Source organism: Cheilinus undulatus, linkage group 3 (genome assembly GCF_018320785.1).
Source record: "Cheilinus undulatus linkage group 3, ASM1832078v1, whole genome shotgun sequence".
NCBI lineage: Eukaryota > Metazoa > Chordata > Actinopteri > Labriformes > Labridae > Cheilinus > Cheilinus undulatus.
The window spans coordinates 12,537,300-12,564,694 of record NC_054867.1 but is presented as its reverse complement, the minus strand read 5'-3'; the positions used below and the strand labels follow the sequence as shown (position 1 = coordinate 12,564,694).

Here is a 27,395-nt window from a genome sequence, read left to right as displayed (position 1 = left end):
CCCATGATGTTCCTGCTTCTCTTTGTGGACTTGTACAGATGCACAGACATGGCTTATTACCATATAATCAAGTAATTGTCACAGAAGTGTGGGGCTCTACTCGTCAGCTCTCATGTCAGATGCTGTTTTTTTTGGCTTTGATTGATGTGAGCTTCCCTCAGGGCAGGTTTGTGATTGCACTACAGGCTACAGAGGCACATCCTGCCTTTGAAGATAAAGAAAAATGAAAAGTCTAAGTCCCCTTAACATCTGGAGCATATCCTCTGTCACCATGTGTGGGGTTTGTCAGCTTACATGTTGTGACTTGATGCATGCCTGACAGCCAGGGCTATAGTTTCAGCATCATGGCTTTTACAGACAGGTTAACTGGGGTGTAGAGAAAAGCAGCTATGAAGTTCAAATATTTTTCTCTCTCAGCGCGTAGGTGACACTGATATTGATTTAAGATATAGCTACGTCTGTGTGACAGGCTCATCAGAGACCGGCTTATCAGAGTGCAGCATGACTGTACTGTCTGGGGGGGTCATCACTGATTGGTAGACCAAACAGGCCTGAAAATTGAAATGTCATTCCACATGCCCTTTCTCTGTCTCAGTTTGTGAACAAGGGTTTTATCTTCATCTTTAAGGAGAACATTGATTCCATATGATTGCTTTAAGAGCTAAAGTAGATAAAACAAGAGTGAAGCGTTGAATAGCCAGTGAACAAACGTTCTCCCTGCTTTTCTGCAGAGAAAGGCAAAGCAGCAGACAGCACTTTACTAACTGAGAGGTCTTCGGCCTTGGTGGAAGTTAGACAGAATCAGGAGGACAATAAATTCCTGCTTCTCATTAAAGTCTGTATCAGCCTGATTAAACACTGGTTGAGAATGTGCTTTTGTGCCAGTGTGGTTGGTGTGTATGTGTAGACATTACTCAAACTGACAGTGATGCTTACTGATTTTCCAGTATTGCTGCAGGATTGCGCTGTGCTCATCAACCTTTCAGGCTGCTGATTCAAACTGATGTGGTACCTGCTTCCGGAGGGAAATGACTATTTTATTCATAGCAGGCTGATGTGTGGCGTTGAGGGTATTTAATATTATTGTTTGATCTCTATGATGCTGATGGTCAAAGTATTCAATTATATTAGCTCATAACACTGATAATGATTGAAACTCTGTGCTTACAATCATTTATTTCATCTGCTTATTAGAGGTCCATATCGATGTTTAAGATAAATGTGTTGCAAACACTGACACCTATGGTAAATGGTAAATGGACCTGAGCTTGCATAGTGCTTTACTAGTTGTCTGACTACTTGGAGTGGAAATCACTAGTTACCCCTCGAAGTATTTTCATGATACTTGAGTCATTTTTATGATCTTATTTTTGCAAAAAGCCAGGTATTGTGATATTATATCCTACAATATATTGCAATTTACGACCTGTTTTTCTACAGCACACAAAGGAAAACGTATTCCCCTCTTCAATGTTTTACCCTTTTATTGATTTTACCAATCAATCATGATCGATATAATTTGGCATTTTTGACCCCCCCCCCCCAAAAAAAAAAACAAAAAACAGATAGATAGATAGATAGATAGATAGATAGATAGATAGATAGATGGATAGAAAGAAAGAAAGAAAGAAAGAAACAGAATACAGCAACTGTTGCCTGGTTCTTCACCAGTCAAAGCTTTATGGGAGAGTGGCAAAGACAAAGTCAGTATTGAAGAAAACTTATTAAATCTCAACCAGAGTTAACCAAAAGGCATGTTGGAGACTCCATGGTCAAGTGGTAGAAAGTTCTTTGGTCTGATGTGATCAAAATGTTGCTTTTCGGCGATCAGACAAGATGCTATGTTTGGTGGACACCAAACACTGCACAACACCACAAACCCTTCATTCCCACTGTGAATCAGAATCATGGTGTTGGGACGCTTCTTAGCAGCTGGAGAGGACTTATTTTCCAGCAAGACAATGACCTGAAGCATACAGTGAAACCTACAGAAATGGTTCAGAAACAACCAGGTGAATGTTCTGGAGTGACCGAGTAACAGCCCAGACCTCAATCCAATAGAGAATTTATGGGCTTGAAAAGAGCTGTTCATGCCAAGTCTCTGTGCAACCTGACAGAACTTGAGCATTTTTGCAAAGAAGAATGGAGTAATTACAGTGTCCAGATGTGCAAGCCTGACTTAGACCTATACACACAGACTCAGTGCTGTTATTGCTGCAGAGTACATCTACTAAATACTGACATGAAGGGGGGAATATTTATGCAGTCACTCATGTTATGTTTCTGTGGCATTACTTTGTAGAATTCTGTTTTCACTTTGACATTAAGGAGCTTTTTCTTTGCCAAAGACGCCAAATTATATCGACCATGACTGATTTATAAAATCAGTCAGGGTAAAAGATCGAATGGAATGAATACTTTTTTGTAGGTACTGTATGTCTTATGCACTAAGAGCAGATCGTGGGTCTATTCGTCAGTTTAATTTCAATAAGAGTAAAACAAACTGGTTTAACCCTTTTTTAAAGGTTGCATGATCCTGATATACTGATCTATGTTAATTACAGTTTAGTTCAACTCTGCGGAGGACAAAATGAATACTTGGCCATCATGAAACAATATAATAACACCATTCAAAATATCTCAGTACTATACAGTATCAATTTTTTTCTTTTCCCTATACTGACCATTGAAAGCATTTTACCTCTGCAGGTCTTTCCTACTCCATTCACTCCACATTCATACACTGATGGAAGAGGTTGCTTTGAGAATTGACCATCGGTATTTGCTAATCCCATTCATATGCATCCATAAACATTTACATGCCACCGACATAGCAGTGGGAATAAACGTCTTGCCCAGATAACCCACGACTTTCTTGTTGCTGTGTTGGTTTATCATTGTATTTGGTGTGACATTCATACTGTGCCAACATTTTCTGTCACATTTGACCATGAAGAATGAGCAAACTGCAGTGGGTTTAGCTCAACTCAAGAGTTAGATCGGTAGGCTTGGAACCCCAACAGAATGGTGCTCAAAAAATGGGATGGTAAAGATCAGTCATTTTGCTTCCTTTTCCTAAGTAATCGCACATTTTACTGAACTGAGCTGAGCCTACTGCAGAGGACAGTAGCCTCTATACATGGGGCACAACCTAATCACAATGCCATCGGTGTCCTTGCACTTTTGGATATTTAAAGTCTACATGGGCCTGTAAGATCTCTATCACTGCATAGATGAACATGTCCTTTCTAGAAGAAAGAACACATTTATTTTTATACATATGAGCCTTTCTCTTGTTCAGCATGAACCCCCTACCAAGATAATCAGGGGTGGCTAATGGGGTGATGGGGGCAATTTATCAAAAAGATTTTTTGATGCACAGACTCCATTGTGCAACATTGCTTTCTAGGTACAGCTGTATAAATACTGCATGACATACTGCTTCTGCTACAAGTGAGTCAGTGTACAAGGATGAGATGCTCCATCAACCTAATGAGAAATGGTGCCCCTACAGGCACAGTGGTTCACTGCACAGCCGGATGTGACTGGATCAGATAGGTAACTGGCTTGCAGGGATGATGCAACTCAGTAAAGAAACAGATGCTTGAACTGATTCTGCTCTCTGCACATTTGAATGGCTCAGCAGTGGAGGGCTCAGATTTTATGTAACCATATGGAGAGGGTTTGCAACACTGACAAAACACTGATGGTAATTAGAGCAAAATGTGACACAGGATGTGCATTAGTCACGTATCAAGTCTGCCCTGTGTGAGTTCTGCCTTCTGTCTTTCAGAACTGGTTGGACCCCTCCAAGGAAATCAAAAAGCAGATGCGCAGTAAGTGTCTTCTCCTGGAAGCTGGCACATTAAATGTTTTCTTATGTAATCATGAAACTAGATTTGTTTGCTTGCATGGACTCTTGCAAAGTTTTAAGTTTTGAACAATTCAGTTGCTGCCCTGCTGTTACAAATCTGTGTACATCTTCTCAGACAAACATGATTATTTACCATCAATTTCTCAATGTGCTTTCTCCTCAGATTCTCCATGGCACTTTGCCTTCGCTGTCAAGTTCTACCCTCCAGATCCCTCTCAGCTCACTGAGGATATCACCAGGTAGAACACATCTCAAACACACACATTCTTTAAAATGCTCTCTATGAATAAATAGACTTGACTTGACACTGCTACAAATCTCCTCTGGCTATGCTGTTAGATGCTCTTTAGTTTTAATCAAAGGGGAAATTCCTTACACATGTCAGTTCTGCCTTTTTATTTCCTAAAAAGTGTACATAAAAGTGTTGTAACAGTTTACATGGCATATTCACCCCAGTGTCAAAGCAACCCAAATCTCTCACTCTTTTGTGGGGATTAGACCTGGAATGCTACTAACTGCCATGGATTAACTATGCTGAATACTTGTTAGAGCTTGCTCGGGCTTGTTTGACTGCCAACGCTCTTCTCTCCTCCCCTTTTGTCTCGACTGACAGATACTACCTGTGTCTGCAGCTGAGGGATGACATGCTGTCAGGTCGACTGCCATGCTCGTTCGTCACTCATGCCCTCCTGGGCTCCTACACAGTGCAAGCAGAGCTGGGAGACTACGACCTGGATGACCATGGCTCTGACTATGTCAGCGATTTCCGCTTTGCCCCCAATCAGACTCGTGAGCTGGAGGAGAGAGTGATGGAGCTCCATCGAAACTACAAGTACAACAATGCTGTTTAAATAGGCTTTCATATGTAGACAAATCTCTTAGGATGGTCAACTGCCAAGGATGAATAGTTCATCGTGATAAATGCTATTACCACCTCTCATTGACATGCTTGTACAGTGCCTGTGTGAGAAAACTGTTCTAGTTTAAAGGCCCTCTCACATTCACATTCAATATTCCCTTTTAGCAATATCACATTGCCAGTATACTTGTGCTCCCACTGTGTAAGATTATGGGTTTAGTTTTTAAAAAGGCCTATTGATGTTGGTAACCTTATTCTGCACCCAGGGGTATGACTCCAGCAGAGGCTGAAATGAACTTCTTGGAGAATGCAAAGAAACTTTCCATGTATGGGGTAGACCTTCATCATGCTAAGGTTGGTTATATGCACAGATATTCAACTTTTACAAAAGTGAGTTTTATGCACAGCACAAAAGTAAGGAAATCTGTGTTTGGTAGTTTGTTTCTTTAGTGTAACAATGCTTCTTGGCAATAATTATTATACTGTTGGAAAGCCTGTTTCTCTTTTATATGGTGCCACATTTGTAAGGAACATGCATTTGTGGGATGAGCAGCAGAGCTGAGTATGTGGGTTCCTCACCAAATCTTCTCTGCCAATGCAAAACAGCTTATTCTACCATTGGATGATTGAAGTTTGAAGAAACAAGACATCAGCAATTTAACATTTATTCATTTAACAAACAGTAGCCTCATCCTTCAACCAGCATTTTCTCACAAGTCATCCAGTGTGGTTGTGTTGGCCACCCTGGTGGGAACAGCACACCCAAACTGATCCCAGAAGTGTTAAATAATGTTGAGGTCAGGACTGCTGGCAGGCCTTTCTATCCTTTCCATCCTTTCCACTCCTAAATTCTGGAGGTAGTCTCTGATAAACCCCACTCTGTGGGGCGAGTGTTGTCTTTTTGGATGATAGAGGAGCTCAGTCCCAGACTGTGGAGGTATGGGATTGCCACTGGTTGCATAATCTCATCTTGATGTCTATCTGCATTGAGATTGCCTCCAATGATGACAGACCTTGTTTTTCCAGTGAGGGAGATACAGCCCCACACCATCACACTGCCTTCACCAAAAATTATATTCTATCAGTGCAGCTATTAGCATAGCTAATAGCTGCACTAATAGCTGAGGGTGTCAGAAAATCAAAACAAGAGAAATCAAAATAACTGTTTGGCTGAGAAGATTTGACAAATTTTTCATGGGCATAACTGACTTACTGCTCATCCTACAAATGCATGTTCCTTACAAATGTGGCACCATTAAAAAGTGAAATAAACAGACTTTCCATTGCAATAAGTTTAATTGCCAAGAAGCATTGATACAACAAAGAAATAATATACCACACACAAATTTCTTAACTTTTTGTGCTAAGTTTAGATACAGGTATATCTAATTTTTCTCTCTTTTTTAGGATTCTGAAGGGATTGAAATAATGTTGGGTGTCTGTGCCAACGGCCTGCTGATTTACCGAGACAGGCTGAGGATAAACCGCTTCGCCTGGCCTAAGATACTTAAGATCTCCTATAAGAGGAGCAACTTCTACATCAAGATACGACCTGGAGAGGTATGTGGTTAGGTTTACAGTCATTTTCACTAACTGTGGCTACTGCAACCACTCAGTTAAAAACCTTTAATGTTTTGAGGCTTGTTACCATGTCTGAGAAGTCCTAGTGATGCGAAAGGGATGTCAACAGGGACTTTTTCTCTGGGCTTTGGCATGGAGAATTTAAATTTTTAACAACTCATTAAAACATTTAAATGTTTGAAATGACCGGAAGATACAGGAACAATGGATTCACTCCCAGACTCAAAATAATTTCTAGGTAAGGCATGTTGCTTAATCTTGCAAAGCAGAAGGATTTGCCTGTTTCCATGTTTCTCATTGGCAAATCCATTTTGCAAAGCTCCCATCTGAACCATCTGGGCCTGGTTGAAAGTGACAGGACAAATTAGCGTTGAGGGGCTGTAGTTTTGGGCGCGACGGAGTTGTGACGTAAGCAAGCAGCGAGAAGAGGCCGGTGCCGTTATGGCAGACGACATTAACGTGGATGCTGCTAAAGTGTAAGTTTTTATCAGAGATTGACGACGTTAAAAGAAGAACAAAGTACAGCACTGAGTTGTTTTCTTTTCAGAAACAGCGTGTGTACTTACATGTCTAAAGTCGCCTTGTTTCACGTTATGCAGCTCTCTATGGAGCTACGCGTCGTTGCAGCGCACTTCGGTTTGGGACTACGATGTCATGTGTTTTGTTGCTCTTATTGGCCTGTAAAGATGTGACAGACATGACATTCATCCAATCACCATCCAGGTTTTTCTCAAAGGCTCTGCCTTTTCCCAAACACTGTTTATGAGAGGTTTTCCAGATGGCTGTGTGAAACAAATCCAATACAATACAATAATACAATACAAGAACTTTATTTATCCCCGAAGGGAAATTCAGTTGGCATGTTGGGTTTCATGTTGCTCACTCACAGGCCATAGTTTGGTACACAATAAAAAAGAAGTTGGCAAACAATTTCAGAAAGATTGGCAAAAGCTGGGTTAAAAAACAGGCAGGAATCATTTCACATCAGGGCAATACTAAACAAGGCTAGGGCAAGGTACGTGAGGGAAAACCCTCACAGTCTGGTATGAAATACACAGACTAATAAGGGGATAATGAGACACAGGTGCTGGTAATCAGGGGGTGGGTTTGCACACAAGACAGGAGGGACCTGCAAGACAGATCCAAGGGTAAGTAAACCTCAAAATAAGACAAGAAACAATGATAAACATGAATGAAAATTGAAAAAATGATGTAAGTGGCACGATGGGATGTGTCGGAAAGCAGTAAATGTTAAACAAGCATGCTGAAAGAGTTGGATTATGGGATATCTAGGGAGCAGTTTTTGAAATCAAAGCCTAATAGGAACATTTTTTTCATGTGACCTCTTTTGTATATATTACATAACCAGAAATGTGTTTAATAGAAAGCTTGAACTTTTTTGGATAGAGCAATGAAAGCTGACCCTGCTGTTTTGAGTCTTAACTAAGCTGAGTCCTTGCTCCTTCTGCAGCATTTTTAGCATGCAGACATGTGAGTAGCATTGGTCTTCTAATCTTATTCTCTAATTCTTTTAAGTTCTGTGTAGCTGATGTTCTGTTACAGCTGTTACAAACCCACTGCAGACTTGAATGTGTGGTCAGCTGTGCTGAGCCAAAGGCTGTAAAGCTCTGTGTTTTATACCTACAGTTTCGTAGCTCTGCACAGTCAGGGTCTATATTTTGGCCCTCCTCATTGTGCTGTGCAGCACTGCAGCTTATCCCCCATGCTGAGCCTCAGTGTGACAGGCTGTCTGGGCCAGACCCAGTCAAGTGACAGAGCCACACTCTGAGCCCGTGGTTGAGCAAAATAAAGAGACTCTTTAACAGAGCTGCTGCAGCTGCAGCAACAGCCCAAATAGAGCGGTAAAGAGTGTAAATATAGAGCCGTGAAATAGTTTCTCCTTTTTCCTCCCAGTGTCTTAATATCAGATATAATCCCTCGCCTGCCTTGATCTGCTCCTTTCTGTGAAGTCGGCAGAATCCATGTTCTGAATGTTTTTGATGTAGTTGTGTTTTTGCCAGCAGAAAGAGAAGGCTGTTTATTTTGGTCCAGGTCAGTGTTCATTCAAGTATGAGATACGTGTGTTTACTGAATTTTTTATGAACGTTTTAGGTTGCATTAATATTGAGCCCTTGGACAAGTACTGAGGAAGCCATCAGTTTAACAGCATACATGCAACAGGTGTTTACCTTTCTGCACATTTTTTTGTCTTTTCTTCTCTCCTTTCTCCAGTATGAGCAGTTTGAAAGTACAATCGGGTTCAAGCTTCCTAACCACAGAGCTGCAAAGAGGCTATGGAAGGTCTGCATTGAGCATCACACATTCTTCCGGTAAGAGTCGATCTCATGGATGGTTCCTATTCGAAGCCTATTGACATAAACAAAACATCACCTTTTGTGCATCTGTGAAAAGGGCAGTTTATGTACTGTTGACTATTGACAGCTCAATGTAGCTGGAGTTATGTGAAAAACATTCACACATACATGCAGCAAGCAAAATGGCATGGTTGATTGACATTGGTCAATTCTTCCTTTGTGTAAAACGATAAAGGTCTAAAGAATACAGAAAATAATTTCTGCTTTGAACCAGTCATAGCATCCTATCTCTCACTCGCTGTGAATAGGAGCGATATAGAGAGATAGAGGTGGCTTTAGCATAATAGTTCCAATGTAACACAACTCCAACAACAATAAAGGGAACACTTAAATAACACATCCCAGATCTCGATGAATGAAATATTCCAGTTGAAAATCTTTATTAATTACATAGTGGAATGCTTTGAGAACAAAATGACATAGAAACGATCAATTGAAACCAAAAATAATTAACCCATGGGGGACTGGATTCAGAATCACGTTCAAAATTAAAGAGGAAAAATCAGATCACAGGCTGATCCAACTTCTGTGAAATTCCTCAAGGCCACTCAAAATGAGGCTCAGTAGTGTGTATGGCCGCCACATGCATGTACGCACTCCCTACAATGTCTGGGCATGTTCCTGTTGAAACGACAGCTGATTGCCTGAGGGATCTCCTCCTAGACCTGGATCAGGGCATCAGTCAGCTCCTGGACCGTCTGAGGTGCGACGTTGTGGCGGTGGATGTTAAGAGACATGATGTCCCAGAGGTGATCGATTGGATTCAGGTCTGGGGAACGGGCAGGCCAGTCCATAGCATCAGTGTCTTCGTCATGCAGTAACTGCTGACACAGTCCAGCCCCATGAGGCAGAGCATTGTCATGCATCAAAAGGAACCCACTGCACCAGCATATGGTCTGACAATGGGTATGAGGACCTCATCCTGGTACCAGTCAGTAAACTCAGGTCCAGTCAATCAGGGTACATCTTGCTAGCAGGTACGTGCAGCCCTCTAATGATTTGCCTCCCCAGACCATCACTGACCCACCACTAAACCAGTAATGCAGGAGGATGTTGCAGACAGAAGAACGTTCTCCACGGCGTCTTCAGACTCCCTCACATCCGTCACATGTGCTCAGTGTGAACCTGCTCTCATCTGTGAAGAGCACAGGGTGCCAAGGGTGAATCTGCCAGTTCTGGTGTTCTCTGGCAGATACCATTTGGGCAGCACAGGGCTGGGCTGAGAGCACTTGTGGACGTCAGGCCCTCATACAACCTTCATGGAGTGTGTTTCTGACAGTTTGAGCATAAACATGCACATTAGTGACCTGTTGGATGTCATTTTGTAGGGCTCTGGCAGTGTTCCTACTCTTCCTCCTTGCACACAGGAGCAGATAGCGGTCCTGTTGCTGGGTTGTTGCCCTCCTACAGCCTCCTCCATGTCGTCCTGGTGTACTGGCCTGTCTCCTTGTATCTCCTCCACGCTCTTGACAGTGTTGCTGAGAGACACAGCAAACCTTCTTGCCATGGTGCACATGGATGTGCCATCCAGGATGAGCTGCACTACCTGAGCAACTTTTGTGGGTTACAGATACCGCTTCATGCTACCACTAGTGGTGAGGGCACTGGAAAAATGCAAAAGTAACCAAAAATCAGCTAGAGAGGATGAGGAGAAGGAAATGGACTGTGGCCACCACCCACAAAACCATTCCTTTATGGGGTTTGTCTTGCTAATTGCCTCTCCTTTCCACCTGTTGTCTGTCCCATTTGCACAACAGCAGGTGAAAATGATGCTTCCTAACTGGACAGGTTGATATCCCGGAATTGTGATTGATTTGGAGTTCCATTGTGATAATTATGTGTTCCTTTTATTTTTTTTTGAGCTGTGTACTTGAGATCATATCTTTGTGTTAAATAATTTTTGTATCATTGCTGATATAAAGTCACTGAAACCTCACTTGTTTTTCTACAGGCTGGTGTCTCCGGAGCCTCCTCCCAAGGGCTTTTTGGTGATGGGATCAAAGTTTCGATACAGTGGGAGGACACAGGCTCAAACCAGACAGGCCAGTGCTCTCATAGACCGGCCCGCTCCACACTTTGAGCGTTCCACCAGCAAGAGGTATCTGCTGTCCAGGAGCTTGGATGGAGGTGAGATTTGCAGAAGAACCCCAATAAATCTGGCTCTGGGTTGTTATGTTATGGGGCCAGTATTGTCAGATTGTTAAGTCTCAGATTTGAGATGGCTAACACTTTTGGAAACAGTTTACTTAGCTGTGCAAGGGCAAGACCACCTCACATAAGTACCTCTGAAGCCTGTATAATACAACTCCCTGTACAGTAAAGAAAACTCCCCCCCTCTAGCTTCAAGGACTTTTGCCTTGGAACAGGAGGTAACAAGAAAAGGTCATTTACAACTGCAACTTTACTAAATGTTAAACACCATATTTAAAGCCACTAGAAAAACAAAGAACAGGTATATGTCTCATTTTAGCAGCTGCAACCTTAAAACTGCACATTTGAAGGCTGATCACATTAAAGGATGTTCCATTTCAAAGGCTTCCTCAGATACAGTGACAAATGCATCCTTCTCTCTTAAGGGTCTTAAAGTATTAACCCATTGCATCCTACGTCACCCAATATGTCCAACATAAAATTCAACAGCTTTTAGTTAAAAAAGATTACAATCAATGAATAACAAATAAAACACAACAAAATTAATTGATAAAAATAAAACAAATTGAAAGTAATAAAAATCAGATGTCCAAACAGAACATAAAATAAGTATAGCTTTGTAAATCTCTGAGGTTTGTTAATGTGGAACACATTTTAAGAAAATCTAGACTGATCTTCATAAAACTACATCTGCGGGTAAATTGTGTAGGAATAATAATCATCAGCTAGCTCTGGTGAAGCTGTTAAGGTTGCTAGGTGACAGAGATGGCACTTAGAAACAACAGGATATTTGTAGGTACAGCTGGTGATGCAAACAGGGATTCCTCTGTTGTTCAGAATGCCTCCTTACAGATCTGCCTGAGCAGACCGGGTCCTTTGTAGTAGGGGCTGACCGATTATTAGCCTGGCTGATTATTGAGGCAGATATTGGCCGATTATCAGTATCAGCATTTTGTTTTACCTTCAAGCAATAAAAATGAATGGATGAATCAAAAAGAGCACTGTTTTGGCTCCGCTCTTGGGTGTGTTTTTCCCTCTGGCTTTATTTGTACTCTCCTAAAAGTCGGCTCAGACTACACCATTTTTTAGGTCGTTCACAGCGGCAGCACATGCAACAAAAATCTTGTCCCATCTTGGCAGACTGACTGGGCACACCTCAAGAGTAATCCTGACCGCTCATTGTAAGCTGACGTCACCACTGGCTCTGCGACTGGAATGGGTTCACAAGTTGTTGGGTGGGCGGGTCCAAGAGTGTCAGTAGCTCTACAACAGAAACGCTATGTGATTGTAGCGGTCTTTCACTTGTAAAAGAAGAAAACAAGAAACAGTTATGGATTGGATTATGGATAACAATTATGGATGTATCAAGTGGAGGACAATATGGACTGGCTTGCCTTCAGATAGAGGGTTTGCATGTAATAACGTAAATAAAATAAAATGTACACATTAGTTTCCTAGAGGGATAAAAAGTAGGGAATCTTGTAAATGATAATGCAAAGATAAAGAGCAAATGTTCTGCTGTTGGTAGGCATCAGGGTTCATGTTGTTAACGATGGGCCAGGGTGTCAAACTAGACGACGATGTAAGACAAATTCTGGCACGCTAGTCTTTTTGAGTTGTGGTTGTGGGGTGTTTTGGACGTGTTGTTAATTACGCCGCACTACAAGACCATTTGCTGTTCCAGACGCTCTAAATCGGGTTCAAGTTTTGACGATGAGCTGCGGTGTTGCAGTCGGGTTAAAATCTGACTGAATTCGTGTCGTCTGAGCCGCTCTTATGTCTGACTAAATACCCTGCATGAAACACAATCTGGTTGGGTGGATGTCACATGAGTTTCAGCCAATCAGCACTTCAGTCTGAGTTCCACTGACACAGGGAGGGTATGGCATCTCTTCTGGTTTTTCCGCTGCTACAGTGTTGCCCTGTGCTGTTTCTCATGTCTATTCTTTCTTCAGCCCTTAAAAACCAGTATCGGTCAACCCCTACTTTGTAGTGTCAGACCTTCAAGGGATGCAGTCCCTAATAAATATGTACATATGAATTGTTTACATGATAAGTAAAAGGTTTAATGTGGCAAACAGCATTTACATGGTTTTCCTCTTAATGCAGTCAGATAAGCTGTTTCTCAAAATCTTTTATCTGAGCTCATATTACACACTCACAGTTAGCCCCAATACCAGCCTGTAGGTTAAACTACTAATGTGATGTCAGCCTTTTTAAAAAACTAAACCAGCATTGACTTTGTTCATCTATTAAAGTTAGATCTGAAGTGAGTCATCTCTTCAAGGAACTTGTCAAATTGCAGCTACAGTTGTATGGATCAAGATGCACATAAGTAGTACGATAAATAATTTACAGAGCGGCAAAGAAATCGGCCCACATGAGACAATGTTTGAAGACAACTCGCTCAGAAACAGGGTAAGACAGATACTATACGCCAAGAAGTAGAGAGTAATTGGCTACAGGTCTCAAGAGGAGTCATCTCTGTAAGAGTCTGAAATTATCATAATGAGGGAGCCATGGTAATGTCAACATGTCTGCACATGCATACAGAGATAAACAGTTGTAATGTTGCCAACTTGTAGTTAAGGATGTATGGATAAGGATATGTGTCAGTATCAATAAAGAACAGAGACTCAAATGTCATCCCAGTGGAGATGACTGAAGACAAACTGGAACAGAAACAGAGTACAGCAGAAACTTAACACTCTTAGGAGTGCACATCAAGGCGCAGGTTAAACCTACAAGGCTTAGGTGAAAACAATAAGGGCAGGGCAACACAGTCACACAAGGAGATAATGGCAAAAAAGACAGGAATGTTGACATGATGATCCCTCCATTAGCTCTATTTGTAAAGAGGCTTTTTAGATTTTTTCGTCAAATACAGGTTTACACTCTGAACTTTGATTTGTCTCTTTAAAAAGTCAACCTCTTGTCACCAGCAGAATTCTCCCGGCCGGTATCAGCCATGTGTGAGAACCACGATGACCTATCCCACCGCAGCATCGGCGGACAGCGACGCCTCCACAGCCCATCTGTGGATGAGCAGGAGACCGAGCTGGAGCCCAGTTTGGAGCAAGATGAGGAGGACAAGGATCATGAGCGGGGACAAGAGATAGACCAGGACCATGACGGCGATGTCACTCCAAGCAGAAAGAAAGAGATCATGGTAATACAGATCTCAGAAACCCTCAGTTATAAGATGCTTGACATCAACATTAGATGATTAATAGTTAGGCAATTTTAAACTCCTAAGACCCTGCATGCACATACAAGGACATTACATTCTGGCTTTCCTACAACACTGTAAACATTTTTTATTGGAATTTTTTTAGAAAATTGCCAGCTCTATCCATTCAAGATAAAGTTGAAATACTGGGAGAATTTGCTATAGAATTTTCAAGATTATTCATAGAAAATTTGGGATGTTTGTGTACTTTTGAGAGTTTTTTTGGAAGTGTTTCTGCAATGTATTTTTTTGAGTATGTGCATGGAAATGTGTTTTTTAAATGTTTGGGGATTGTTCTTTGAAATTGTAGTCATTTTTGTGTTAATCTGGGAAATTTATTAGTAATTTGGGGGAATTTTACTTGAATTCTTTGGGGAAAATCCTCCTTTAAATTTTTAGGTTTGCTCACAGAAACTTTTGATTTTTTTTACTTTGGGGATTTTAATTGGTAGAATTTGAAGGAATTTTCACAGAATTTTTGGGCATGTTTGGGGTAATTTTCCATCATATTTCATGGAATTTATTTGTATATTTTGAGGATTTTTATTTTAATTTTCAGGAATTTTAGTGGAGTTTTTGAGACATTTTTCAACATTGAGTTAAGGCTATAAGATTAGTTTGATTGAAACATTTGGGAATTATTTGAAGAAATTTTGGGGCATTTTTTATGAGAAATTTTTGAAATATATTTAACAATTTTTCACAGAAATCGTTGGTAGTTTCTTAGAAATTTTAGGGAATTTGTGTTGATATTGAACTTGATTTCTTTTTAAAGACAAGGCTGAGCTTTTAAACTTATCAGGTCAAAATTATCCCAAATAAGTGGGAGAAACTTAAAAAAGTAATTACGATCAAAACTTGGGTCTTAGGAGGTTAAGTAGTTATTAAGAGACAAATCATGTTTATATCACTTTATAATAGTAACTTATGATTTATATACATAATCAGCAGCTTACTTCCTGTTGACTAAAATCTATTAGGATAGGTTTTCTATAAAGTAATACCTGATATCCTGAATCAGATTTGTAAAAGTAAATATTTACTAATTGAATATGTAACTTAAAATCCATCCATTATTTATTAGTATGACTCAAATATGATAAGATTTAGTGCACTGGAAGACAACTTCCCCCTTGGATCAGGATGAGGGCATGAACTGCAGGGTGGTCAGTGTGGTATATGGGTGTAGTAAAAGCTTTTCAGGCCAGTAGTGGCTTATTTATATACAACTTTGGCAGCTGTAGTGAACTTGGCATTTACTCACTCATACTCTATCACTTCTATTCACACAGGCTTATATGCTTACATCACTCAGCTCAGAAATCCTGCTGACAGCCTCACAGTTTTTAACCCTTTGTTATCACGCTGAGAAATGCAAATTCAAGCCCTGCCCTCTGTTGCTGACATGCTTTTTCTTTTTCCTAACACTTGCTGGCGGAGGAGGAGGCTGGGTCACCAGCTGAGAGTAAACAGGAGGTATTTGGTGCTGGTGATTTGGTCTCTGTCTGTCTGTCTGTCTGTGTGTGTGCCTGTCTGTATCACTCAGTCATTATCTTATGTTCCAGCTGTCTAACTGTATCTCAATGTCCCTGCCTGTCTTTCACTGCCTAACTCTGGAAGATTTACATTGCTGCATGGCACCATATTTGCAAGCAATGCTGCAAATTTAGTGCCTGGACTGATTTGTTGTATTTCAGTGGGGACAAGTTTCAACTAAAGCACAAACATTTCTGCCATTCAGTTCAAAGTGGAAATTTTGAACTGATCCAGAAGTCTTACCAATTGCAAAATCTGTTTATTTAAAAACTGTTAAGAGCAATGAAGCTCAGAAAACCTCTGATTGAAAGTCCAGAATGTCTTTGGATTTTTTTCCAACATTTCCAGAATTTGTCTATCAGTTAAATCTTGACCTTCGATCTGTCTGCCTGCTCATCCTCTCACTGTCTTACATATTGGCACCCTGTCTCTGAATCTGTCCCTGTCTGATCCTGCACTTTTCACCTCTGACCCCTCTTGTGCTCACCCATCCTTCTGCCCAAACTCAGCTCCCTCAGTTGGACCGAGAGGCCACTCCTCGGCACAAACAGGAGGTACAGGGTCCTGACTTCTGTAGCTTGTGTTTTCTGTGGTGTATGACACTGCTGCTTGTCTAGACCAGTGGTTTTCAAACTTTTTTCACCCAAGGTACAACTGACATTGAGTCAAAAGCTTTTGGCACACCATATTTATTTCCATGCAAAATAGCCCTTTTAATTCTTTTTGAGTCGGGAACACTCTTGTCATACATTTAATAATTTGATAACAAAATGAATATGCAGAGAAGGTTCTGCTAAAAAGATGCTCCCTGGGTTAGTGAAGTATGCTTTGAATTACCAGGGTGCACATTACTAGGAACTCCAATATGGATGGATACATTCATTAAAATGCCTATGAAATACAATAGAATTAGTTCAAAAGCAAAAAATTAATCCATAGCATGAAACTCAACATGAGGGTGCAACAAGCTTTATGCTATAAATGAGGAGGCTGGGATGGAGGAGTATTTATGCTCCTCCACCCCCCAGCAGCAGCAGCATGGTGCATCAGCATTAATGCAAGCAGGGATTAATGAGAAATATGTCATATTTAGATTCACTGCTGTGTCGAGAGAAAGAGTTGTGATTGGCTGTGGGAGCTGGGAGGTGATAACTGGGATCAGCTGGCTGTCAGCTGATCATGGCTGGGCGTATGAATACCATGTCCTGCATGAGCTAACGCTAGGCTTAATTCATAATATCTACAGCCATTGTAAAGTTAAATTAATGATGCATTGTTATACACATTTAAAAGGCACACCTGCCCCAAGGCACACCAGTGTGCCTTTCAACACCATTTGAGATCCACTGGTCTAGACCATATGTTTTCCAGGGGCTCTTATGAACCAAAAGCTGCCTGCTTCTGCTTTCCTGCTTCAAATGGTGTTTTGATTTTCTTCTGCTATGTCACAGAGAAAGGACAAAATCTATCCGTGAGCACAGAATATTTTATATCATACTTTTGACTTTAAACTTAAAACTTTTGTATGCAGTTAGGTTTGATGACCTTTCAGAGTTTTTTTTCATTTTCCGCCCTTTTTGGGCCTCCAGACTGAAATAATTATCTTTAATGATCTAAATACTTAGAGGAAATGTCTCTGAATGTATGAAAATGGGTCTTCCACTTATCCCTTTGATTCGGGGTCAATCAGGCTAAAGTTTGTAAAGTAAGGTTTTATTTTTTTGTAAAATAATTGCCTGGTTTCAAGTGTGTCTCAAACTGAAAGTAGGGCACAGGAATAGCACATTTTTAAATGGAAAATTCAAGATACATTACATGGACAAAATACTTGGCCACACCTGTTATTAATAAATTCAGGTGTTTTAATCAGACTTGATGCCACAGGTGTATAAAATAATCTCCTAGCCATACAGTCACCATCTGCAAACATTTATGCTACAAAATGGGTCGCTCTGAAGAGCTCAGTGACGTCAAGCACTGCAATAAAACGGTTTGTGAAATTTCAGTCTGCTGGAAATTCCACAGTCAGAGTATTTAGAAGTGGAAGCATTTAGGAACAAAAGCAACAAAGCGGAACACTAAGTAGTCTTATAGCTGGGTCAACGGCTGCTTAGATGCATGGTGTAAAAGTCTCCAACGCTCTGATGATTCTATAGCTGAAGAGTTACATACATCCTATATCACCAAGTCCAAGCTCTAAATGGAATGGTACAAAGCACACTGACACGGGACTGAGGAGCAGTGGAAATGTGTTGTGTGGAGTGATGACTCATGCTTTTCCGTTTCAAGAATCAGATGCCCAAGTCTGGATTTGATGGGTGCTGGAAGAACGTCACCTGCCTGACTGTGTTGTACTGTAAAGTTTGGAGGAGGAGTGATGTTGGGACTGTTTTTATCGGGTTAGGCCCCTTTTTTCTAGTGAAGGACAATCTTAATGCTTCAACATAACCAAGACATTTTGGACAATGCAATGCTTCCAACTTTATGGCAACAGTTTAGGGAAGGCCCTTTTCTATTCTAAAGTGACTGGAAGGACTTGACTGGCCCGCACAAAGCCCTGACTTCTCCTCCATCGAGCACTTTTGGGATGAACGGCAATGGTGATTGTGAGCCCTGCCGTCTCGTCCAACATCAGTGCCTGACCTCATAAATGCTCTACAGAATGAATGTGAATAAATTCCCACAAAAACACTCCAAGAAAACCTTTCAAGAGGAGCGTAGGCTCTTATTGCTGCTTAAGGGTTATTTGAATATGATGTCATCACGGCCCCTTTGTAAGTGGCGAGAAGAATTAGAGGTCAAAGGGAGTCAGTACAGAGAAGCCAAACAGAAGTCATGTGACCACTTTTCCTAGTTAGACAGCAGAATTTTAGACTATTGGCCAAAAATGGTGAAACAGGTCAAAAGGCCTTTGACTCTGACAAGACTCAGACATTTGACAAATTTAAGCATTAAATTTTCCAGTCATTTTTGCTAAAGCCAGTAAAACTGAAGCCAGCCTCCACTGACCTTGATGCTCGGCATTATTTAAATGTTACTAATTATTCCAAATTGCTATGATTAATTCTTAAATCTGCCTCAAGCATTCACTTTATAAGTAAATAAAAGTGTGAACACATTTCAGTGTGTCAAATAAAAAATATGGTATATTTCAGGTGTATATTTACAGAATAAAACCAGCTTTCATTTGTTTGTGTATTTATTTATTTTGCATCTGGAGAAGGCTGTCTGGTGCCTTGTCCAACAAAGGGGTACTGCAGCAGCACCCCTACTTCCCACGGCTGTGGTGTTGCAGTGAATGCTTTACTGTTTCACTCAGTGGTTTGATTTCTGTGAGCTTTAACATCATTATTCATCTCCATGTGGCCCATCCCTTGGTTGTGAAGCATCAGCATGAAAAGTATGAGAAATGCATATCTCATCTTATCCTTTGTGTATGCAGTGTCTCATGTCCCATTCATACGTATTGGATACACTGATGTAATTAATGCTGCTGAATGGATTTTGCCATCCAAGTAAAACCTGTTATTTATCTCTCTGTGTGTCTTTGTTTTCCTCCTCTAGTTTCTGGACAAGTCGCAGGACGTCTTGTTGAAACACCAGGCCAGCATCAACGAGCTGAAGAGAACGCTGAGGGAGCCCAACAGCAAACTGATGAACCGTGAGAAGCGTCTGTCAGCCACCTCGCCAACCGGCACCCCAGAGAAGAAGGCTGTGAGTGGGGGCTAAGATCGGGGTTAGGAGGTAGTGGGGGGTTTCACTGAGGTCAGATGTGGTCAATATCTCAAACCCAGCAGCCTCTGATGCCTGACATTCCATTAAATTGCATTGATATTTTTCTTTCTGCTTTCATGTTGAATTCCTGTTTTTGCGGCTGGACTTGAGGCAGCACAGGAAAATTTGATTTATCTTTTTGTGTTTTTCTATTTTCTATTTCTTTAGTCTAGTCTTTAAAAAATTCATGCCTGGAGATACAGTGTACTATAGTGAGTGTAGAACAAAAAAATGCAATAATCCTAAAAAGAAAAAGGTGTTATGGTGCACGTCTAACTCTCTTTTGTACACTATTGCTCACAAACAGGAACCTGCACTGCGATTTAAGGCATTTTGTATCTCTGGTATACCAGAATAATTTTGTGTATCTTTGAGGTACTTGAGGATGATTGACAAGTAACACAAAATGAAGCACTTTGATGAGATTAATTTCAAGATGATTTCTAAGATTTTCTCAATTTGAAGCACTTTGAAAAGCACTTAGCTTCTTTTGTTCTTGATTGCTCAAAATTGACACGGTTTTCCAACCACCAGTTTTTTGAAATCTCTTCAGCTTTGATCACATTTCACTAATATAGGTTTTAATGCCTCACTGAGATTGTGTTCTCCTGATAGAGTTGTTTTTGCAGAGGCTTAAACTGTCTTAAGACAAATGCTCAGATTATACCCCTGGAACATCAAATGTCTGCTGCAGTGAATGTAATCTGCTTCTATGTGTCTAGGAATGTGTGTGGGGGGGATTATTATTCTGTCTGACTGACAGTCGCTGATGGGGAAAGTCTCTTTGCTCTGTTTCCAAGACATTCAGTCAGACTCAACACTTTGATGTTGTAATTTGTAGATTTATTTGGTTTTGCAAATGTCTGCTGACTCTTAATGTTGACTTCAGGTACACTAGGATGCCTATTTTCATCTTTGAAGTTCATTCAAAACTTTCTATTAGCACTTATTCTTTCTCTGTTTTCTCCCTTTGCATGAAGCAGTTTCCTGTGCGTCTCACTGATTAAAGTCCCTGTAAAGTGAAATCAAAACTTTGTGTCTTAACACTCTAGATATGTAGGAATAAGATTGCTGTTACTGTGAAAATACAGAAATCTATGTGTGACTGAATTTTTTATTCAGACTGTTTCATTTTTCACCTCTTTCTTGGCTTGGATGCAAGCCAATGACATTGACGATCTCGATGAGGAATTACCCTACCCCCTAACACTACAATGATCTTGACGACTCCTGCTGCTCATTTGTGGGTGCCGCCATCTTGAGCGGTCGCCATTACTGTGGTGGAAGTGCAGTGTGTACTGCCACCTGCTGGCTGTGACAGCAGCAGAGATGTCAGGAATAAAAATTTAACAGAACCACAAGGGTACCATATCAAATGATTATGACTTCAGTTATATTTTACAGATTAAAGATCTTTTACAATGTTGGTAACACTTTCTATGCCCCCCTCTCTGTAATGCGTTATAACATATCATAAGTGTACTTATAATGTGTTATAATGCTGTATAACCATAGTTATAAGCATTCATGACTATTTATAAAGCTTTATAACAGTAATAACTATCAATAATGCCAGTGTCCATAATGGCTTATAACTAAATGCACTGTAACACAAGACACTATATACACTGGCATTATAATTAGTTAAGATTACTGTTATAAGGCATTATGAATAGTCATGAGTGTTATAATGCACCTATAATGGGGGGGGGGGGTAGAAAGTTTTACCCCCATGTCTAATATTTATTTCTGACATAGCGTAAAAATGTGAACTTAGGTCCAGAGTTTACACTAGTCTCTTGTCAACCTCCAGAATTCTACCCATACAACTAAAGGGCATAACCAGCATTTAATAGCAATAAAAACGACAAAATTACAAACACTGTGATCCAGTATCATGTCTCAATAGATCGAGGTTGGAGCTGCATATTTCTGCCTAAATCCTGACCTGAGTCTAAGGCAGTGAAAACCAAACCTAAGCTTAACCTGAGCTGTCCACCCTGTTATTACAGCCTGTCTTTTAACACAAATTATACGTGACTGGAAAGTGAAAGTGTGTCCAGCTGTAGAGTTGTGTTCAACTTCCTCCTAGTTAGTGTTGATCACATGAATATTGACAGCTTTAATTAGCCATGCGCTGCTTATGTAGATCAATAAACCACGGCACTGAATAGGAAGGAGTATCGCTGATCACCTGATTGTCTCACAAGAAAAGTAGATCATAGTAAAATGACTTTGAGTTATACCAAATCATGCAACCCATAAATAACACATCTTTAGAAAATACAACTTAAAATATCTAATTAGTTATCATGTATCTAGTAACTGGCATATTTTCCAGCTGGACATATTGTCGGTTTATATCTTTATCTGCATTTTATAATGTCCAAAAACACAATACCAGCTGACATAAACCTAGCGTCTGTCAAATAATTAAGATTAAGATCTGTTTAATGACATTTTATTCACATCACTAGTTAGCTTAATAATATAAACCTTTGTAAGTATATTATCTATTAACAAAAACACATTTTTAAATTAATGCTTATTAAGAACATATCTGAAGTTTGTGAGGTCCACCACGACCTCTAGCTTGTGAAAAATAAATTTAAATAGAAAGTCATGGCAAAAGAAGAAATGCTCACTGTTGAGGTCAACTTTAACCGGAATAAATGGATTAAGTGGTGAGAGTCTACTGCAGTAATGATGGCTATTCAACTTCCGATTTTTCGCTGGATTTGCCTGTAAAATCCTTGAGCAGTTCATCGCAGTAGTTAACAGCAAGCTACATGTCATGTAGAGAGATTTGTGCCAGAAAACAGTAAATTTGATCCCTAACAGCTGTCTTTGCTCTGGCACAGAGCCAAGCAGCTGCGCTCTGATCAGAAGCATTTTTTTATTTGAGAGGATTGTATTTCTCGTGAGTGCGTGTGGATTCAGCTCATCCAACTGACAACCGACCATCCTTGAGCAGATTTTACTGCCTCATTTTTCATGATTTTGAAGCTTAATTTGATAAATTTAAAGATGTTTTTCATGACTGAAATTTGGCCTGGTGGTTCATAACACCGTGGCCTGTCATGCAACAAACCTAAAGTAAAGATTTTTTTGTCACTTTACAGGGACTTTAACTCTCTTACATTAAGACTGAGCTCTAACTTCTGTTCTGCCTTCTCTTTCTTTTAAACTCTCTCCTTTGCTCTGTGTCGGCTAGCTGCCTGGCCGACCTGTGGGAAAGGACACTGTTAACAACCTGTCTGTTGAAGGCTTCGTCCAGAAAACTCTGGTTACTTCACCTGAGGTTGAATATCTTTCACTCCTTCTGCTTAAATACATTCAAAACATTTGTAGTTTGGTAAAATGCAATGACTACCTTGTGTTACTATCAAAGCCATGCGTATGAAGAAAATACTAAAACGTATCAATCCCAAAACTTTCCCATGCACGATTTGAGTTTTTCCCCCTTTTCTATGATTCTATGTGTAGACTTTATAGTGTGTTAAAGCTGTATTTGACATGTCTAACTGTGTTTAATCTATACCAACATGTAGGGCTCTGAAGAGTGGGTATTGATTGAAAAACAAGAACGTTATCAACAGGACCATGACCAGAAGGCAGAAGATTACAACAAATCTCTCACATATGATTCCTCGTGGGAGAAAATGGAGCTGAAAAAAGAGATAGACATTACCAAGATGATAAATAAAGAGGTAACAGGCTATGACAGAAAAGAAATGAAAAGCCATATTGATGAATTTCCATCAACCAAATCACCCAGAGAGGCAGATGTATGTTCTGAGCCTTGGCAAACAAACAAAAGTCGATTCACGATTCAATCGTATGAGAATGCAGGAGAGGCAAATCAAGACAAATCTCAAAGTAAACCATCTAAAGCCTCAAACCCTGAGGCAAGTAATGATGTGGCCCCGGGCTCACGCCAGATAAAGGAACACAAAGCTTCTAAACCAAGAAAAAAGAGGAGACCCCAGAGCTTAAACCTGGGAATTCCTGCAGAACTCATCTATAGGAAAGACGGCAGCGATTCCACTGGAGAAGAAAATGAGGCCTCAGACTCAGACAACGCTCCAGAAAGAACCTCGACAACAGGAAATTATTGCGAACCAAAAGGTGATCAGGGATCAGGGAAGGATCAGCCTGTCAGGGTCAATAAAGACAACAAACAAGAGGACATGTTGAGAGAAAGCAGGGAGGTCTCCCCTTTAGAAGCAGAGACAGTCAAGAGAAAAGTGAGTCCGGTTGGACCAGCAGAAATCAATTTAGGGTCAGTCAACGGACCCGGAAAGATAGAGCACGATAGTTCATTGACAGTTGTTAAAGGGGAGAGTGTTATAAAGGTGCGAGGGAAGGGCTTTATTGACAACAAAGAGCTAGCTGAGGTGAAACTTCGACAGGTCAGGACCCATGAGAGGAAGATCAGTAGCTCAGGTGGCGATGACATGGAGAGTTTCCTTGGAGAGAGAGGCCAGAGGACATCCCTCCACAGGATGTCAGGCAGCTTCCAGTCAGAAATCACCAGGATAGTCCCACTGAAGCCGGAGCGGTCAAAGAGTGTGGCATGTAAGGATGAGAGGGACAAAACGGCACAGGATGAGCCTGCACGGGTCCTCAGAAGAGAATACCGCTGGTCGGTGGGCTCTCCAGAGGGGCCCTCGGATCTTAACTGGACAGATGTCCCCACCTTCCATCCGGCGTTTGCAGCAGATCTGGAGGGTCCTGCTAAAATGGAACATCCTGACGACAGCTATCAGTTCGGTAGAGGACCTACAGAGAGTCAGTCGTTCAGTTCAAAGATTTCATCGCTTTCCAAAACGGCTCCCCCCGCCCCGCCGGTGAAAACACAGAAGGCCAGGGAGTCTGGACTTATTCTACGGAACAGCCGAAATGCTGGCAGGGAGCCGAGCTTGGACGCAGCCAAGAAGAGACACTCGGTAACTCTGCTTGGCATCTGCTTTTCAGTCATTGGAAATAAAGCATCGCATGAGCTTCAGACAGACTTGCACGCCATTTCGTTTTTTTTTTTTTCCTACGTTTTCAGTGACTTGAAATCCTCATCCATCTTACCTGTTCGTGCCTGTTTGAAGAGCAGGCGGAGTGATACTTTTGCTCCGTCTTGTGGCAAATTCCAATCAAAAAGTTTGGACATTTCCCATATGGTAACCCACTTTACCCTTTCCATTGCCCTCAACATACACCGCACCGTCTGGCAAATCTGTACAGCTCACCACTGGCTGTGAGAGATTTAAAAAAGCAAAGAAAAAAGATCAATACCTCATGTTTTGATTGTTGGTTTGTCTTCACCCTCCACGTTTTGAGCCTTGAATTTCTTTCCAGCTCACGTTGTTCTCTGTCTGAGGACAGCAAGGAAAGAAAGGCTTACCTATTATCATCGCTCTGATGATCATCTCTGTTCCTGAAATGGAAAATGGAAATACTAAAATGACTGATAGCATACTAATGCTACAAATTAAATCCTTATGGTAGATAAGTAAAGGTATGCATCTGATTTGTGGCTCAGACAGGTTTTATATTCCAAACTTAGAGACAACAAAGTAGAGAAGTGCTACGATAGAGAGAATACATCCAACTGATAATCTTTCATCAACAGAAGCTTGTCTCTATACCTCAGATAGGTGATAATCTTTCATTAACCAGATGATTTACTCTCCTCTACTCCTTCTAGAAAGCTAAGCGGTTTTACAGACACATGGATTCCTCCAACTGTGAAACCCCAGCAGGCTATGAGCAGCCAGACACCACAGCTCAGTGCCTGACACAGTCAGATTTGCTGCTTTCATTTCACTGTTGGTATCATAAGAAGCTTGCACGCGTTTGGCACTGGAATGAAAGAAATTTGAAGTGAATAGACATGACAGCTTTCATCATTTCCCACCTTTTCATCTGAGTCAAGCTCTTGCATATATTGGATTAAAAAGGCATGAGAGGAGGTGTTGCGTACCTCTCACTGGCGAGTGACAATCATATCAAGATCAGATTAAACTCCGGCTGTGTGGAAAAATATTAGGTGCTCCTCAAAACATGTGGACGCTTTCATACTGCCAATTTAAGAGGTTTTGAAAAGCATTCGGCCCCTGTCATTGGACACTTAACATTTTTATCTCACAGTATTTGAAAAGTTCATTACTAAAATTCCAGAATTATAGTGTTGCAACACTTTCTCAGTTGGTAAATGAGTGAAAACCTTTCCCACTGTACAAACAGCATGACTCTCTTGTCCTGCCTCTGCTAATTCTAACATAAAACAGGCTGTAAATGGTGTTTTTGCAGTAGGCTCACCTCCTTCTGTCCTCTGAACTGTGTAACTATATGCTTTGTTGCTGAAGAGTAGAGCTTGTAATGTGTGCCTGAGTCCACTGTAATCAGCTCACTTAAATATACACTCACTGGCCACTTTATTAGGTACACCTCGCTAGAACTAGGTTGGACGCCTTTTTGCTTTCAGAACTGCCCCAATTATTTGCAGCATAGTTTCAACAAGGTGTTGGAAACATTCCTCAGAGATTTTAGTCCATATTGGCATGATAGCATCACATAGTTGCTGCAGAATTATCAGTTGCACATCCATGTGACATGGTGCATTATCCTGGTAGAAGTAGTCATCAGAAGATGGGTAGACCGTGGTCATAAAGAGATGGGCGTGGTCAGCAACAATACTCAGGCAGGCTGTGGTGGTTCAAGAATTCTCAATTGGTCCAAAGGGTCCCAGAGTGTGCCAAGAAAATATCCCCCACACCATTACGCCACCAGCAGCCTGAACCACTACTGATACAAGGTAGGACGGATCCACGCTTTCATGCTGTTTACACCAAATTCTGATCCTACCAGCTGAAATCGAGACTCAGCAGATCAATCGACATTTTTCCAACCTTCTAGTGTCCAATTTTGATGAGCCCGTGTGCACTGTTTCCTGTTCATACCTTGGTTGTAATGAGAGGTTATTTGAGTTACTGTTGCCGTTCTATCATCTCAAACCTCTCCTTTGACCATTGACATTACTAAGGCATTTTCATTCACACTGCACATTTTCCCTTTTGCATACCATTCTCTGTAAACCCTAGAGATGGTTGTGCATGAAAATCCCAGTAAGTCAGCAGTTTCGGAAATACTCAGACCAGCCCATCTGGCATCAAAAACCATGCCACGTTTGAAGTCACTTAAAATCTCCTTTCTTCTCCACTCTGACTCTCAGTTTGAACATCAGCAAGTCATCTCAACCACGTCTACATGCAGAAATGCATTGTGTTGCTGCCATGTGATTTGTTGATTAGCTGATTTGTGTAACAAGCAATTGAACAGGTGTTGAAGTGGCCAGTGAGTGTCGAGAAATTTCCAAATCATTACCAAAATGAAAATATTTGGCTACATTTACATGCTAATTCACACTGATCAGTGCACTAGAATCACAGTAAATGTTCAAAAGTTTGTCCTCACTGGACTCATGTTTCCAGGCCTCAGTCAAGCTCTGCTGTGAGGATTTCTGTTTGTGCAGTGGCCTGTCTTTCCACTGGACACCTCAGCTTATGCTAACCCTCAGATGCTCTCTCTGCTCTTTCCTCTGCCTCCCCCTGCAGGAGCCTGTCTCTACTCCTGCCATCTACGAAGAGCCGTTTGCTGACTTCAAGGTTACTCATTTGTATTTAAACCCACCTTCACAGATTCCACCCATCTCTTTCCCTCTCTGCACCCCTCCCAGGCAAACTGCATGCCCCTGCAGCAGATTCTACTGACTTAAATATGAAATAGCCTAAAGCTTAGACGGAAGTAGTGTTAATTCTCACAGACTACCCATCTGCTCTCATTTATGCAAATGATCAGATTCTGAATTCAATCTGTGTCATTTAAATAGAACTCCCAAGGCTTGTCTGTTACTGGCATAATCCAGTTTTTACCATGATTAAATTTGCTATTGTAACTGTAATTAATACAAGGGATGTGACTTGAAATCTGCTCGCTTTAGGGACTCGTTTTATTAGACAG

At 41.0% G+C, this 27,395-nt stretch overlaps 1 protein-coding gene across 12 annotated transcripts in view; it reads left to right on the top strand.

The window, feature by feature from the left end:
* Positions 1 to 27,395, top strand: part of LOC121506892 (band 4.1-like protein 1) — a 164,019-nt gene that overhangs the window by 121,298 nt on the left and 15,326 nt on the right. For 3 of the 12 annotated variants that reach the window (XM_041782895.1, XM_041782900.1, XM_041782892.1), the window contains exons 5-18: positions 3,794 to 3,836; positions 4,038 to 4,113; positions 4,488 to 4,706; positions 5,000 to 5,087; positions 6,141 to 6,293; positions 8,547 to 8,644; positions 10,641 to 10,816; positions 13,783 to 14,009; positions 15,510 to 15,545; positions 16,115 to 16,159; positions 19,170 to 19,319; positions 22,594 to 22,680; positions 22,931 to 24,328; positions 26,990 to 27,040. In XM_041782895.1, the coding sequence (XP_041638829.1) occupies positions 3,794 to 3,836; positions 4,038 to 4,113; positions 4,488 to 4,706; positions 5,000 to 5,087; positions 6,141 to 6,293; positions 8,547 to 8,644; positions 10,641 to 10,816; positions 13,783 to 14,009; positions 15,510 to 15,545; positions 16,115 to 16,159; positions 19,170 to 19,319; positions 22,594 to 22,680; positions 22,931 to 24,328; positions 26,990 to 27,040 (2,847 nt within the window). The remainder of the gene's footprint in view (positions 1 to 3,793; positions 3,837 to 4,037; positions 4,114 to 4,487; positions 4,707 to 4,999; positions 5,088 to 6,140; positions 6,294 to 8,546; positions 8,645 to 10,640; positions 10,817 to 13,782; positions 14,010 to 15,509; positions 15,546 to 16,114; positions 16,160 to 19,169; positions 19,320 to 22,593; positions 22,681 to 22,930; positions 24,329 to 26,989; positions 27,041 to 27,395) is intronic. The other 9 variants (XM_041782901.1, XM_041782903.1, XM_041782894.1 and 6 more) reach the window with 8 other exon arrangements.